Source organism: Rhinopithecus bieti, unplaced genomic scaffold (genome assembly GCF_001698545.2).
Source record: "Rhinopithecus bieti isolate Rb0 unplaced genomic scaffold, ASM169854v2 scaffold_12086, whole genome shotgun sequence".
Taxonomy (NCBI): domain Eukaryota; kingdom Metazoa; phylum Chordata; class Mammalia; order Primates; family Cercopithecidae; genus Rhinopithecus; species Rhinopithecus bieti.
The window spans coordinates 2,400,952-2,417,064 of NW_016807466.1; the positions used below are offsets into that span (position 1 = coordinate 2,400,952).

Genomic DNA, 16,113 nt, shown 5'->3' on the forward strand with positions numbered 1-16,113 from the left:
AAATAAACTTTTCACTTTAGAACAGTTTTAGATTTACAGAAAAATTAAGATAGTATAGAAATTACTGGCCGGGCACGGTGGCTCAAGCCTGTAATCCCAGCACTTTGGGAGGCCGAGACGGGCGGATCACGAGGTCAGGAGTTCGAGACCATCCTGGCTAACACGGTGAAACCCCGTCTCTACTAAAAAACACAAAAAGCTAGCCGGGCGAGGTGGCTGGCGCCTGTAGTCCCAGCTACTCGGGAGGCTGAGGCAGGAGAATGGCGTGAACCCGGGAGGCGGAGCTTGCAGTGAGCTGAGATCCGGCCACTGCACTCCAGTCCGGGTGACAGAGCGAGACTCCGTCTCAAAAGAAAAAAAAAAAAAAAAAAGAAATTACTATATATCACGCACTCCGTTTTCCCTATTATGAACATTGTATGCGTATGATACATTTGCTACAATTAATGAGCTAATACTGGTACATTATTAACTAAAGTTCATATTTTATCCAGATTTCCTGGGTTTCCCTTAATGTCCTTTTCCTGGTCTAGGATCCCATCTAGGCTATTGCATTACATTTAGTCACCATGGGTCCAGAGGTTCCTCTTGTTGTTTCTTAGGCTTTCTTTGTTTTTGATGGGCTGGACAGTTTTGAGGAGGATTGGTCAGGTATTTTGTAGAAGATCCATTCACCTCTTAAGAACATATCTTGGTTGCTTCTAGTTTTTGGTGATGATGAAGAAAGCTTCTATAAACATTCATATGCAATTTTTGTGTGGATGAAATTTTCAAATCAGTTGGGTAAATACCTAGAAGCTTGATTGCTGGATCATGTGGTAAGACTACGCTTAGCTTCGTGAGAAATTGCCAAACTGTCTTCCAAAGTGGCTGTACCATTTTACATTGCCCCTAGAAACAAACGAGAGTAGACATTATCCAACTGAAACAGGGAGAGAAAGGAGGAAGAGGAGGAAGAGCATGAAGATACGGTGGAGAAGAACAGAGAATAAGAGATGTGTCGGATAATATTATTGATATAAAATATATACAACTGGAGTCTGAGAAGGCCATTCTCTTCAAGCATGTGGTAAATGGAGTAGTTGAAGAAATCATGGCCAAGAGATTTCTATGTTTGATGAAAGACATAAAGTGTTCCGGAATTTTGGTTTCAATTTGTAGTAAGGGGGAAAAATCTGCTCATAGAAGTTTGGATGTCAGCCAAGGAGCGGGTCAGATTGAATGAACCTTAGACGGTCCAATATATGCAATTCTAGGAATTAAGGAAGGAAAGAAGAAAGGGAACAAGGAAGGAAAAAAAGAAAGAAATGAACAAATCCTATCCCATGGGCCATCCAAGACAAGTGGTAAGAGTGAAAGCTTGGTAAGGAAATGGACTCAAGCACTCTCCCTGACACATTTGACCTTAGAAAAGGTATTTAAAATTAAACTTGGCTTCCTTATTTAAAATTAAAAAGATGTTCAAACCTGACTTCTATCTTCAAATGACTGTTGCTATGACAATACACACAATATATTTCCAGCCCCTTGGTCAAAAGTTTTTTCTATAAATTCAGTATTATTGGAATTGCTCTTTCTGAAGTCACATACTTAAGCCAACTTAACTATTTTGCTCTCTGTTGAAATTGTTTTCAAGGATCAGTAAAGCACAAAATAGGGAGTATATTTGGATATCAGTTGATGTTTTCACATAAATTAATCTGCATTTTCTCTGAAGTTAGAATAATTTCTTTTTATTCACATTTCTGAGTATTTCATCAACTTAATAACCTAAGAAACATTTTGATTGGACGCTCTATATTTTACTATGCTAAATTGTTTTAAGCTACTTTTCAATCCCTGTGGCCAGTCCAATTTAAGTCTGTTTTGTAAGAAAGGTTACTTTGTGAGCTGCTATTCCTAATGCCATTGAATTTCAATTTGTGTGTGTATATGAATTTTTTAACTGCCTAGTTCTGCAATTCCAAACAAATTTCTCAAAAGTTATAAGCTACAAAAGGAAGGTAGCCAATAGTTCATTTTTATTAATCCTAAATTACAATTCTGTAAGTGAAGTGTGAATACCAAGTAGGCTGATTGGTGAAATACACTGTTTAGAATTTATATACATAAGTGAGCGTTGCCCAGTGAGAATACACACCTATTTCAAAGATGCTTCAATTGTTTGCAGCATTTCTGAAACTCCTCTTTGAATACTGCCTTTAGAGCTTGCAGCACATTTTAATCTTTGTCTTTTGAAAGTAGGTTTAATAACCCAAAGTAATTTTGATTAAGTTTGGTGATGCAGAAGATGGAAAATAATTTTTGTTTGTTTTTGTTTTTTTGAGACAGATTCTCACTCTGTCAGCCAGGCTGGAGTGCAATGGTGCCATCTCAGCTCATTGCAACCCTCGCCTCCCAGGTTCAAGAGATCCTCTTGCCTCAGTCTGCCGAGTAGCTGGGACTAGAGGCGCTTGTCACCATGCCTGGGTAATTTTTGCATTTTTAGTAGAGATGAGGTTTCACCATGTTGGCCAGGCTGGTCTCGAACTCCTGACCTCAGGTGATACACCCGCCTTGGCCTCCCAAAGTGCTGGGATTACAGGCATGAGCCACTGCGCCCAGCTTGGAAATTAATTTTTAATACCTACTATGTGCTAGAGGCTTGTCTTGGATTATCCAGTGAATCTGGGTAAATTCATTTTAGGTTGAAAATGAAGGGTCACCATAGAATATGAATCAATGTCCTAGATGATTTTCCCACTGGAGGTAATAATGTAGCATCGTAGGAAAGGCATATGTTTTCCCTCAGGCTGACAGGTTTGAATCACCACCCTGACACTCTTCTCCCATCACCATCACTTAGCCTGAATCAAGTTACTTAGATTTTTCGGGACTGTTTCCTCATTTATAAGAGAACATGACTAATATCTATCTCAATAATTTAAAAAATAAAACAAATATACAAAATACCTGGCATAATTAGTCCCCCTTCCCAAGGTGACAAAGTGAAGGGAAAATTTCTCATTATGATGAAGATGGTCCCGGATGTTTTTCAAAATGAGCTTTATTATTTTATGGTTGCATTTTCCTATTATCTTGTCAAATATTAATTCCAATTAATTCCAATTAACAATCTTCAATTGTTACTCCTCTATTGTGGGCAAAGATGTCTTGTTTTTGGTGTATTTAGGAGAAGGGACTGTGTGTGAGTTTACCTGGTTGTGGGGTGGTATGGCAGAGGTAGTTGTGAACAATGGGACTGAAAATATAAATTAATACTCGATTATGGAGGGCTTTGAATGGCCTATTACAGGTTTAGACATTATCCAATAGAAAAGATGGCCACCGAAAGCTTTTGAGTAGAGACAAAGTAATTTTGTCTGTGCTATGGGAAGATTACGGACATGCTAGATTAAAATTTGTTGACGGCAGGGTTTGCTTCTTACTTGCACATCTTTTACTCATCTTTATGTCAACGAGTAGAAGAACAAACAACTAGGTGGAAGGATGGAAGGGGGAATAAGGACAAGGGCAGAATGATTAGGAGGGGATGGAAGACAATGCCGTGAAGGGTTTACAGAGCCAGGCTCAAAAGGATTCAGCAAGTGTCTGGATGACGGAGCTAAGGAAGATGGGGGAGACTTGAGAAGAACGCTGCGGCAGTTGGCTTGGATGACAGCTCTGGGTGGGGGGTGGGGCGGTGGCTAGGAAAAAGAAACACAGAATGGGAAAATGGTTTTGAAAATGAGGGGAACAACGAGTCTGATTTTAATTCAACGAGTTTGCATGGCAGTCTGATAGGCAAATGAAAACACAGGTCTGGAGTTGAGCTGAGGTCAAGTTAAAGATTTGTTTGTAGAGTCATACCCATAAAGATGATAGCTGAAATCTTGGTGGTGATGAAATCATCCTTGGAGAATGTGTGGATGAAGAAGATTGGCCAAACACAGGCCCTTGGAAAATGCTCATACTTACGGGATGGTTGTAGGAGAGGAAGCAGGAAAAGACAGAGGGGAAAAAATGGGCACAGAAATACCAGGAGAGACCCATGTCATGGAAACTAAAAGGGAAGGATTTCAAAGGTGCAGCTGTCAGGGCAGACCCAGGAGAAAGGACAAGTATGACGAGGTCAGAGAAGGGCTGGTGGGTTTGGCCATTCATTAGCAGCTCACTGGTGACCCCTTTGAGAGCTGCTGCCATGGGGAAGATGGGTTACAGGGAGATGGCAACTGGGGGCAGGGGAATCACAGAGCGAAGGGGGCAACAGCCTCTGCTTCCACCTTCAACTGCTTCTTCTTAGTCTCATTAGAAGACTTTTCTCTGCTGTCCTAGTAAATGTTAACGTTGCCCAAGACTGTCCTTGGCTCGATGCTTACCATAGTTAGGGTTCTCTTGGTTTCAAATAACAGAAAGCAACTCCAGCTGGCTTGAGCAGAAAGATTTATTGGGAGGATACAGGGTTACCTCACAGGACCCAGAGGGTTATGACTGGGCCTTGGATACGAGCTTTAACCAGAAGCCAAGCACCACAGGGCTTCTTGTCTCCTTTCTTGTTCCCCTCTCGGGGTCTTTTTCTTTTTTTTCTGCTCTCAATGCCAACTAGCTGCCTTGGGCTTCCAGGCCATATGGTAGAAAACATGTGTGCGACTCACTCCTGAGTCAGACCCACTTAGCCCCTCAGAGGGGCACTGCTCTCTCTCACTCATGCTCACTCTTGGTGTTTCCCAAGGGAAGAGACTGAGTTGCTCAATAGATGTCCACCCTTGGGCCACTCAACTGAAATCAGATCAACAGAGTCACTCCGCACAGACAGTGGCATGTGGACTGGAGACAAAGACAGGGACTAGGACCTGGAAGTGAGAAGCTGGGGAAAAAGCTTACGGGATGAGGATTTGGACTGGGCCCAGAGCAAGTGAAAAGAAGAGGAAGGTAACACGAGTGGCTTCTCATTCTCTCTTTTTGTATTCATTCGCCCTGAGAGCTTGGATCCTCCTAAGTAGCAAATCCGAGGAGCACTCTCCCCCTTAGACTATAGTTTACACCTAGACAGACATACAGTTTTCCTCTAAGAAAGAAAATGGGATGTCTGCTCAGATCTTACAAACTTCCCCTCTCTGCGACCAGCCCTGGGTACACCTGGGCGAGTCCCCAGTGGCCACATCCATACTCCCTGAGTGAACCAGATTTGAGTGCTCCAGGTGGCCAATCAGAGCCTCTATGTGGGGTCTCTAGACTTGGAACTGAATGGATCATGAGCCAATTCCTTTTCAGGATGCTGTGAGGCTGTCTGTGACTATGGGAGAGAGGCAGAGTCTGAAGGTGCTGGTATGGTTGGTTCTGGTTATCCTGGAAACCCACGGCACCACTGTTAGTTCTATCAGGTAGCCCAGTGTTTTCCAGTACATTCTCTTGCAGTCTAAGCTAGTTTGGGTGGCTTTCTGTCATTGAGGCAAAAAAGAGCCTTGACTAGTCCAGGGTCAAGGGAGTTGCCCAACAGCTATCCCCAACTTGGCCTCTTGCCTGCAGCATCAACTGTAATAAAGTGGCCCCTCCCTTTCCCTTGTCATGTTTCCCGGGAGAAATGAGGTCTGAATAGTGACTGCAATAGGAGGTTATGGCTTTCTGAATAATGCCACTTTGTTCATGTATTACTCTAATTTTGATATTTTAAAAAATCTGAAGTATGCATCATTTATGTTCTGAGATCAGGATCAATGACTCAATTATTCAACTTATGATGAAAATACTTGCTGAACAAAACTCTACCCAAAATCAGAAAGGAACAATTCATCAATTTTTCATCAACTGGAACAATTCGTACATAAACACAACAGCTACTCAATGATACAATTGATCCACTTTGTTTTTGAAATAAGATTTTACTTCTATTTGATTTTCAATGTTTTCTTCATTTTAGATAAAGTTTAGTTTATTAGGTTTTGAATAAGACTTTATTTTAAAATGAACTTTTAATTTTAGAATAGTTTTAGATTTATAGAAAAATTATGAAAATAGTAGAGGGTTCCCATATACCTCACCCAGTTTCCCCTACTATTAACATTATATATGAGTAGGATACATTTATCACAATTAATGAACCAATAGTGATACATTATTATTATTAGCTAAAGTCCATACTTGATTTGTTTCTACTTAATGTCTTTATTTTTATTTTCTTGAGATGGAGTCTTGCTCTGTCGCCCAGGCTGGAGTGCAGCAGTGGCACCATCTCGGCTCACTGCAAGCTCCACCTCCTGGGTTCATGCCATTCTCCTGCCTCAGCCTCCTAAGTAGCTGGGACTACAGGCGCCTGCCACCACGCCCGGCTAATTTTTTTTTGTATTTTTAGTAGAGACAGGTTTTCACCGTGTTAGCCAGGATGGTCTCAATCTCCTGACCTCATGATCTGCCCACTTCAGCCTCCCAAAGTGCTGGGAATACAGGCGTGAGCCACCGCACCTGGCCAATGTCTATTTTTTATTCCATGATCTCATCCAGGATACCAAACGACATTTAGCTGTCACATCTTCTTACGCTCCTCTTATTTGACAGTTTAAAACTTTATTTTTATTGGCCAGGCATGGTGACTCACGCCTGTAATCCCAGCACTTTGGGAGGCCAAGGTGGATGGATCACTTGAGGTCAGGAGTTCAAGACCAGCCTGGCCAACATGATGAAACCCCTTCTCTACTAAAAATGCAAAAATTAGCTGGGTGTGGTGGTACACACCTGTAATCCCAGCTACTCAGGAGGCTAAGACATGAGAATCACTTTATTCCAGGAGGCGGAGGTTGCGGTGAGCCAACATCGTGCCACTGTACTCCAACTTAGGTGACAAAGTGAGACTCTGTTTCCAAACAAAAAACCCAAACATTTATTTTTATTAAGGTTTTCTGCTAATACTTTGTAAGATAATGATGCTTAATGTTTCTAAATTACAAATTTATAATTTGTACAATTTGCTTCACTTAAAAAGCGAATTATAAAGTTGTTTGACTAATGTTCATGTTATGCATTCCGAACACTTATAAATGAGAGTATTGATACCAGTATTTTGGAATTACCATCAATAAATGCTGAGTGTCCAGCATTGCTGTTCTTGCACCAGTATAGCAGTTACTGGAGCCGAGCAGGACGGGCAAGACATGGGGAACATGAATACACACGGCTGAGGCTCTGGGTGCAGGACACGACTGCTAGGAACCAGGGGGTGTGCAGCAGAGGGCAGCTGAGCAGCTCAAGGCTTGCTTCTCTGCAGTGAGACTCCCAAGCCTAGGCCATCCTAAAGGGTTCTGCAAACATGTCTCTTGCCCCCAGTACCCTTACCACTCTGTTCTTCCTCTGTATACAGCCCAAGAGGGCTTGCTTGTGTTAGCCCAATCTGTTTTCTTTGTTTTGCACAGACAGTGCTCTGGGACCACTTTACAGTGATGATTTGGACTCAGGGACATTATCTTAGAGAAGTCTTTTTTTTTTTTTTTAATTGAAATTTTTTTTTTTTTAGAGACAGGGTCTTGCTCTGTCATCCAGGCTGGAGTGCAACAGTGCAATCATGGCTCACTGAAGCTTCCAACTCCTGGGCTCAAATGATCCTCCCACCTCAGCCTCCCAAGTAGCTGGGACTACTAAATCCAGATAATGCCACTAAATCCAGATAATTTTTTATTATTAATTTTTGGGAAGGGATGGGGTCTCAGCATGTTACCTAGGCTGGTTTCCAATTGCTAGGCTCAAGTGATCCTCCTGCTTTGGCCCCCCAAAGTGCTAGGATTGTAGGCATGAGCCTATCTTAGAGAAGTCTTAAGCCTGTGCTTCCCAAGGCCTGGCTTATTGCTTGGAACATAGTAAGTACTCTGTATGTGTAGGTGCTATTATTTGTTCAACCAATGTTGAGCAAATGAAGGAAACTGGCACCATTGGCAGGAAAAGGCTGCCCCTCTGCAGATATTAGAAGCTGATGAGATTCAGGGACCCAAGGTGGGATGGTGAGGACAATGAAGTGAGTGAGTGGAGCACCCTAGTCTGCAGTGTGGAGAGGGTAGGGGGCGAGAAGAGTGAGGAGGAAGGGGACCACCAGTGCCATCCCCAGCCCCAGCTCTAGCAATGGCAGCCTGACTTAGGTCTGCTGGCCACACAGAAGGAGACCCCTGGCAGCAACCACCTCTAGGATTCCGAGATGCAAGTCCATCATCAGCATCCAAAAATTATGATTAAAAGTTTAGTCAATTACTTATTGCATGGCTGTGCCAAAATATCTCCCATAACCCATATATGTGTGTATAAATACACATATATATACACCTGCTATGTACCCACAAAAATTAAAAATTTTTTAAATGTTTAATCACAAGTCTGTAGTATAACATCATTAGTAGAGTCTGCTGACATTACAATCTATGGATCTCCCCAGAGTTACCGAAAGTATTTCACAATAGTTAGGCTTCCTTCTGTCCATAGTTCAGGGCATATTCAAAGTCTCTAAAGCTGACGTGACCGTCTGAGTCTCGATCTACTTCCCTGGAAAATGAAACAAGAAGTCATTTACACATTATTCTCGTTAACACCTATGCACCGAGAGCACATTAGAATCTTTATTTATTTGCATGTCTGTGTGACAGAGGAACCTATTTTATCTACTTGAAGGCTGAGATTGATGCCTTTTTTTTCACTGATAATAAATGTTTGCAAAAAAGAAAGGGTATTTATTAAAACTTACAGAAATAATATATTCCACATACTTAAAGAGATGAAGCCAAATACACAGATTATATAAGAAAAAAAGAAATGGCTCTTTTTAATTATCTTACACATGTCTTTCTGTGATATGTCAAAAACTTATGCAGGCCAGATGCAGTGGCTCACACCTGTAATCCCAGCACTTTGGGAGGCCAAGGCTGGTGGGTCACCTGAGGTCAGGAGTTCCACAGCAGCCTGGCCAGCATGGTGAAATCCCGTGTCTACTAAAAATACAAAAAATTAGCCAGGCATGGTGGCAGGTACCTATAATCCCAGCTACTCGGGAGGCTGAGGCAGGAGAATTGCTTGAACCTGGGAGGGAGGCAGAGGTTGCAGTGAGCAGAGATCACGCCACTGCACTCCAGCCTGGGTGACAGAGCAAGACTCTATCTCAATTAAGAAAAAAAAAAAGTGTGTTTGAAAGCATAACTGAGGAGTAGTGGTTCCAAGTCCTCTTTGGGGGGCATTCTAAAACAATGCCTTACAAGTAGCTCCTGCGGTTGATGCCAATCATATTTTGTTTAAACATCAAATTCGTATCAACCATGACATAGGACTTTTTAAAGCAAAGACTGGCCCAAGCAAGAGAGCCACTAATCACTGTAATAGTTTTAAAGCAGGCTTTTAAAATATTGAATTCTAAAATAAACTTTCTGAATATTTCATGCCAAAGTCTCTGAAGTCTATAATGGTTCTGGATAGAGTGATGATAATTTTTCATTCTTTTGAAGTAGAGAAAATTCCCTACTTCTCTGCCCCAGGGCAAAACCATGTTGCAGTGTGTTCGTATAAAATGACTGCAGACTGAGGAGGCCATTATTCTTATTACTTCTTTTGGTAAAATATACATGATGATTTCATGCTACACAGGACCAAAAGTATAGTGTCAGATCTCTTCTAAGGGATTAGAAATAATCAGTATCACGTTACTAACTACAGAATATAAATCATCCCTTTTATTAAATTAGATAATTGAAGATTCTTAATATTGCCTAAGTATTTTTTCCCAAGGAATTGGATTAGATAAACAGCCTTTTTTCTTTCCACTCTGAACTGGTATGGTTGAACTATAAATCTCAGACGGTGAGTTAAGCGAATAACCTAGAAAAATAATGTTTAGAACAAACTGCTTCTGATAATATTTTGTGTGTGAGTGTGCTTATTCACTTATTGAGATGCTGAATGCTTGTAGAGAAGCAAGTCCCTTTGCCTGACTTTCTCAGTAAACGACCTCATTGTTATTGTATTAACTTTTTTTTGAGATGGAGTCTCACTGTGTCACCCAGGTTGGAGTGCAGTGGCGCAATCTGGGCTCACTGTGACCTCCACCTCTCCGGCTCAAGCAATCTTCCCACCTCAGCCTCCCGAGTAGCTAAGAATACAGGCACACGGCACCACGCCTGGCTACTTTTTGTATCTTTTTGGTAAAGATGGGGTTTCTCTATGTTGCCAGGCTGGTCTCAAACTCCTGAGCTCAAGCCATCCCCCTGCCTCGGCCTCCCAAACTGCTGGGATTACAGGCATGAGCCACTGTGCCCCGCCTGTTCTTGTATTAAGTTCTGATTTTTCTTGCTGCCTTTGCCAGAGCTTTCCATCATAAAATGAGCATAGTATAACCAAGAACTGTTAAAACTGGAAAGTTTATTCAAAATGTGTGGGGTGGCATTTTATTCACATAATGAATGGCAGGGCATTATCATTTTAAATTTATATTTCAAATGAGACATGCTGAAATACTTTGTCTTTTGACTTTTCGTCCTCATCACATATATACAAGCAGGTCTGGTCATCTCACGGAGAGTGCAGAGGAAATTCAAGTTCAGGGCTATCATTTTAAAAGCTAACAAATACTGTTTTTCATTGCAGACGGAATCATTCTGAAGAAGGAAGGTCTCATAGCACCCACACTCACATCACTGTGACAGAAAAGATGTGTGGTGGGTAGAATTAGTGACTGGCTGAGGAGAGGAAGGAAATGTCATCAGGTAAAAAGCCCCCTTGTTTCTGTCACAGCATTCAACCCTAACGTGAGTTTGTTCTAGTTTTGAAACTAGAATACGTTGTTTAGGTGTCATCAACAACCCCTCAGCACTAAAAAATTCAGCCTCCTCACCCCCCAACCCTGACGCGAAAGAAACTTGAGGAGGGCAAAACCTTTGTCTTGTTTGCTGCTGTGGCCCCACTTCCTGCCCCACGGCAGAGGATGAATGTTGAATGAATGAATTTGTGGAATAAATGAATCTGAGGAAACAGCTGATAATATTATAGAAAATCTATTACCTTGCAGGAGGTACTAGGGGATTAAAGAAAGAAACTATCACCTCATTGTCTTCACTGAGTCTAAAAACGCTTGTGGCCTGGCATGATGGCTTATGCCTGTAATCCCAGCACTTTGGGAGGCTCAGGTGGGTGGATCACCTGAGGTCAGGAGTTCGAGACCAGCCTGGCCAATGTGGTGAAACCCCATCTCTACTAAAAATACAATAATTAGGCAGGCATGGTGGTGCATGTCCGGAATCCCAGCTACTAGGAAGGCTGAGGCAGGAGAACTGCTTGAACCCGGGAGGTGGAGGTTGCAGTGAGCCAAGATCGTGCCATTGCACTCCAGCCTGGGCGAAAAGAGCAAAACTCAATCTCATAAATAAATAAACAAAGAAACGCCTGAGAAACACTTTAGACACATCATTCAGGGATCTGTAAGTAACTCAGTTACAGTTTCCAGGCTCAACCACATTTTGCAAAACATAGACTAGGTATAGACAAGACCACATGAGAGATAAGCTTTGGAAAATGAGGCTCAAAACATGGGGCAGTGGAGCGGGGGAACCCCTTGAATGTCAGGTTGAACCACTTAGAGTTAAGAAGTAGGAAACTGTGAACCAGTGCAGAACTGGGTGCACATGTTCTAACCCACCCCATAGTCAAAGACCACGCACTTCAATCCAGTGAAGCAGCTGCCCTTTTACCAGACACAGGGATATAGGTATAGACACATATACAGACTTTTATCTCAGAAATGGCTTGTCAAAGGAATTAAAGTTTACACAGTGTAAAAGAGGAGAATTAATTGTTATTAACAATAACTGCTTCTAGAAATGTAGGTCCAGTGAAATTAAAGGCTTTTTTGCTGTGTTTGTTTTTGAGATGCAAAAGGGAGACCTGGAATTGATTTTGGGAGTAGAGACTCAAGACAGCAGAACTGGGCTGGGTGCGGCAGCTCACACCTGTAATCCCAGCACTTTGGGAGGCTGAGGTGGGTGGATCACTTGAGGTCAGGAGTTCGAGACCAGCCTGGCCAACATGGTGAAACCCCATCTCTATTAAAAAGACAAAAATTAGATAGGCATGGTGGCACGTGCCTGTAATCCCAGGTACTTGGGAGGCTGAGGCAGGAGAATCGCTTGAGCCTGGGAGATGGAGGCTGCAGTGAGCTGAGTTCACACTCCAGCCTGGGTGACAGAGCCAGATCCCATCTCAAAAAAGAAAAAAAAAAAAAAAAAAAAAAAAAATAGAGAGAGAACTGCTGTGTATTACTTGGTATGAACAATTTAGGGCCATCTGGGAAGAAGGAGATGACAAGCCAAGACAGGAGAGGGTACAGGCACAGCGAGATGCCATATGAGAACAGTCATGAAATTCCCCAATGATGCGGTGACCAAAAGTCCTTCAATTAACTGTTATATCTCCTACGTACTTCCAAATTGTTTGTATTACCTGTTCTAACCTCTCCCCCATCTTCACCAAGAAGCATGCCAGGCGCACACACACTGTGGGGGATGGTGACTTTGGGGTGTCAGTGTTGAGTCAGGGGCTGAAGATTGAGTCAGAAGATGAGCTCTGTCTGAAGGTGCAGCAGAGACCAGGAAAAGCAAACGGAATGGCAGGATGATCCATCCACTGAATTCTTTCAGAGAAATGAGTACTCAGAGCCATAAGCCTTCTAGGAATTTGCAAGACTCTTGGGAAGTGCTTCATAATCCCCCAGGTGTAGAACAGAGGTTCCAGGCAAAACTCTATGCACTTCAAAGTACATGAAGACCTCAGATGATACTAGGATACATTCCAAGTTTGCAGAACTTGACTCAGTCCATTCAGTTGAATTCCAACAGTTTTCAAATTTGTTGAAGTACAAATATTTTGATTCATTGTATTAAAAAGTGGTTATAGGCCAGGCACGGTGGTGCACACCTGTAATCCCAGCACTTTGGGAGGCTGTGGCAGGTGGATCACTGGAGGTCAGGAGTTCAAGACCAGCCTGGGCAAAATGGTGAAACCCCGTCTCTACTAAAAATACAAAAATTAGCCGGGCGTGGTGACGCACGCCTATAATCCCAGCTACTGGGGAGGCTGAGGCAGGAGAATCGGTTGAACCCAGGAAGTGGAGGTTGCAGTGAGCTGAGATTGCGCCACTGCACTCCAGCCTGGGAGACAGAGCAAGACTCCATCTCAAAAAAAAAAAAAAAAAAAAAAAAAAATAGTGGTTATAATTACTTTCATCAGCATGAATGTTAGCATTTTTCTCTCTCACATCCAGATTTGTTACACAAGATTCTAATTGCTCTTTTTGGTGGTGCTGTGTGGGCTTCAACAGCCCAGGCTGGATGCTTCCCTGAGCCAGAGCTAAGAGGTCTCAACCCTGAAGGAGCCAGGGTTTTACACTGGGAGACTTTTATTAAGATTATTAATAAAAGGGTGGGAACATATTGCTCTAATACATTCCGAAGGAAAACCTAGGGTTTTTTAAATTAAAAAAATGTCAATAGTTGGCTGGGTGCAGTGGCTCAAGCATGTAATCCCAGCACTTTGGGAGGCCAAGGCGGGCAGATCATGAGGTCAGGAGTTTGAGACCAGCCTGACCAACATAGTGAAACCCCATCTCTACTAAAAATACAAAAAATTAGCTGGGCGTGGTGGCAGGTGCCTGTAATCCCAGCTACTTGGGAGGCTGAGGCAGAAGAATCACTTGAACTCAGAAGGCAGAGGTTGCAGTGAGCCAAGATCACACCACTGGACTCCAGCTCAGGCGACAGTGCGAGACTCTGTCTCAAAAAACAAACCAAACCAAACCAAAACAAAAGTAAGTAGTCAGTGTTTCTCACAGGCAGTAAATGTTTCTTGTATGAAAATGTTGACATCATAACAGTTTCTTAGAATGTTCTGAAAGTGGTTATTTCTTGGAAAATCATTTCCTTGTAAAATAATTCAGGGGTACCCCATAAATAAGTCCAAGTCTCCAAAGCCAGGCTTCAGACTAGAGTACTTGCTTTTACCCAAGTTACTTAAAAAAAAAAATGAAAGAAAGAAAGAAAAAGGAAATGGTTTAAATTTTATTACATTAAAACAATGGAATCTTTTCTATTAAAATTACATAAAGACTATGAAAGTGATATTTTTTAAGTGGGAACAAGAATACAGAATGGTATATGTATCATCATTGCAACGTTTTCATTTTTTAATTTTAATTAATTAATTAATTAATTTAGAGACAGAGTCTTGCTCTGTTACCCAGGCTGGAGTGCAATGGCACGATCTCGGCTCACTGCAACCTCCGCCTCCCAGGTTCAAGCGATTCTCCTGCCTCAGCCTCCCAAGTAGCTGGAATTACAGGCATGCGCCACCACGTACAGCTAATTTTTTGTAGTTTTAGTAGAAATGGGGTTTCACCATGTTGACCAGGCTGTTCTCAAACTCCTGACCTCAAATGATCCACCTGCCTTGGCCTCCCATAGTGCTGAGATTATAGGCGTGAGCTACTGTGGTCGGCCCCATAATTGCAATTTTATAAATGTTTATATTCTTTCAGGCAGAAGCTGAAGGTTATATGCTACACAGAAACTTGTCTTATGAAGATGGTAGGGTTTTGGGCAATTCTATCTTAAGATATTCCTTAATATTACTTATATATTTTTACCTGAAAGAATATTTTCTTTCTTTTTAATCTGAATTTTCCAAACAATTGGCCTTATTTCAAATTGTATAAATCCACAATAGCTAGAGCTGGGCTTCTCAATGTCAGCGCAACTGGTATTTTGGACCAGACAATGCTCTGATATAGCAGAGAGGGGGCTGTCCTGGGCATTGCAGGATGTTTAGCAGCATCTCTGGCCTCTCTCAGCATCTCTGGCCTCTCTACCTGCTAGATGTTGGTAGGACCCTCTCCCACCCCTCATGCCCAATCGTGACAGCCAAAAAGTCTCCAGAAATTGCCAAGTGTACCTTGGGGGACACAATCACTCCAGTTGAGAACCCTTGAGCTAGAGGAATCACAGTTTAAGGCAATCCTTTCGAACATTCCAGCTAAATCTATACTTACTGATATAATTGCTTTAAAGACTTTTTCTTAAAAAAAAAAAAAGTGATTTCAGGGTCAGCTGAGGCACATGTTTCTCAGATCATGCAGAAGATTGTCCCAACACTCTAAGGTTTTGAAATGAGCCCAGAGAAGACCCCACTGGAGAGGCAAACTCCTGCTGGTGGTAACAGGGCCTGTGCCAGACATATCTGTGTTCCCAACAAAAGCACTGACAGATAGTAATTATTTTGTGTCACTGTGATAATCACATGAGATTTTGAAAGTTGACGCCGTATTTGATTCACCTGAAACATGAATGAGAAATTTCATGTGGAGGCCAAGATTTAAGTGAGAAGTTTTCTTAGTGGGGTTTTTGGGGTGGGGGAAAAGGGAGAGAGCAGCTTTTCTTTTGATTCTTTATGGAGTAATTTAAACCAAAGTCAAAACTGCCATTACATTAGGGACAAAGCTGTCATACTGACTGAACAGTGAAAGTAAAAATTACCCTCCAAGCAAGGCGCCCCTGCTGGGGATGAGAGGACCCGCCAATTGAAGATGTAATGATGACTCCCTCTCCCGCAAGCAGCCTTCTCTTCTGAGGACCCCGCTGCTGCTTCCCACTGGCGTGCTTGCCTCTTCGTTGATGAGAGTCCTGCAGGGCTCTACAGCAATTCAGCTGTAATGTGTTTATTAATTTTACCTTTTTAAAGACATGTGTTAAGAAAAGCCATTCGGATACGCAGGAAAGACTAAAGAGATATGCAGATGATTTCTGGTCTCTTCTAGGCTCCGACATGACTCTGGCAGATGTGCTGCATTCTCTTCGGTGTGTACTGGGGTCCCTTTGTGCCCATCCCACACTATGCAACCTTCTTTGACACCAGCCGCTGCTGGGAAAGCCTCGCCCGAGCCAGTAACAGTATCTTTTGCTATTTGGGACTGCTCTGATACCTGGGGTGGCACCCCCTGTCCCCTAAACATGGAAGCATGAAAAAGAAGGTGTTAAGGCCCTCTTCAGGCACAGAGCAGGTAGAACTTCTTGACCAATTTACACTCCAGCTCACTCTGCTGTTTTCTTTTTCCTTCATTGTGCATGGCTCCAG

The 16,113-nt window shown here is 42.4% G+C and overlaps 1 protein-coding gene across 4 annotated transcripts in view; it reads right to left on the bottom strand.

Moving 5' to 3' along the window:
- Positions 1–849: 849 nt before the first annotated feature.
- EFCAB11 (EF-hand calcium binding domain 11) overlaps positions 850–16,113 on the bottom strand; it is a 177,806-nt gene continuing 162,542 nt past the window's right edge. For 2 of the 4 annotated variants that reach the window (XM_017882290.1, XM_017882294.1), the window contains exon 6: positions 6,159–8,499. In XM_017882290.1, coding sequence (XP_017737779.1) covers positions 8,418–8,499 — 82 coding nt within the window. In that variant the 3' untranslated portion in view covers positions 6,159–8,417. Of the gene's footprint in view, positions 892–6,158; positions 8,500–16,113 lie in introns of those variants that run through there. The other 2 variants (XM_017882291.1, XR_001887356.1) reach the window with 2 other exon arrangements.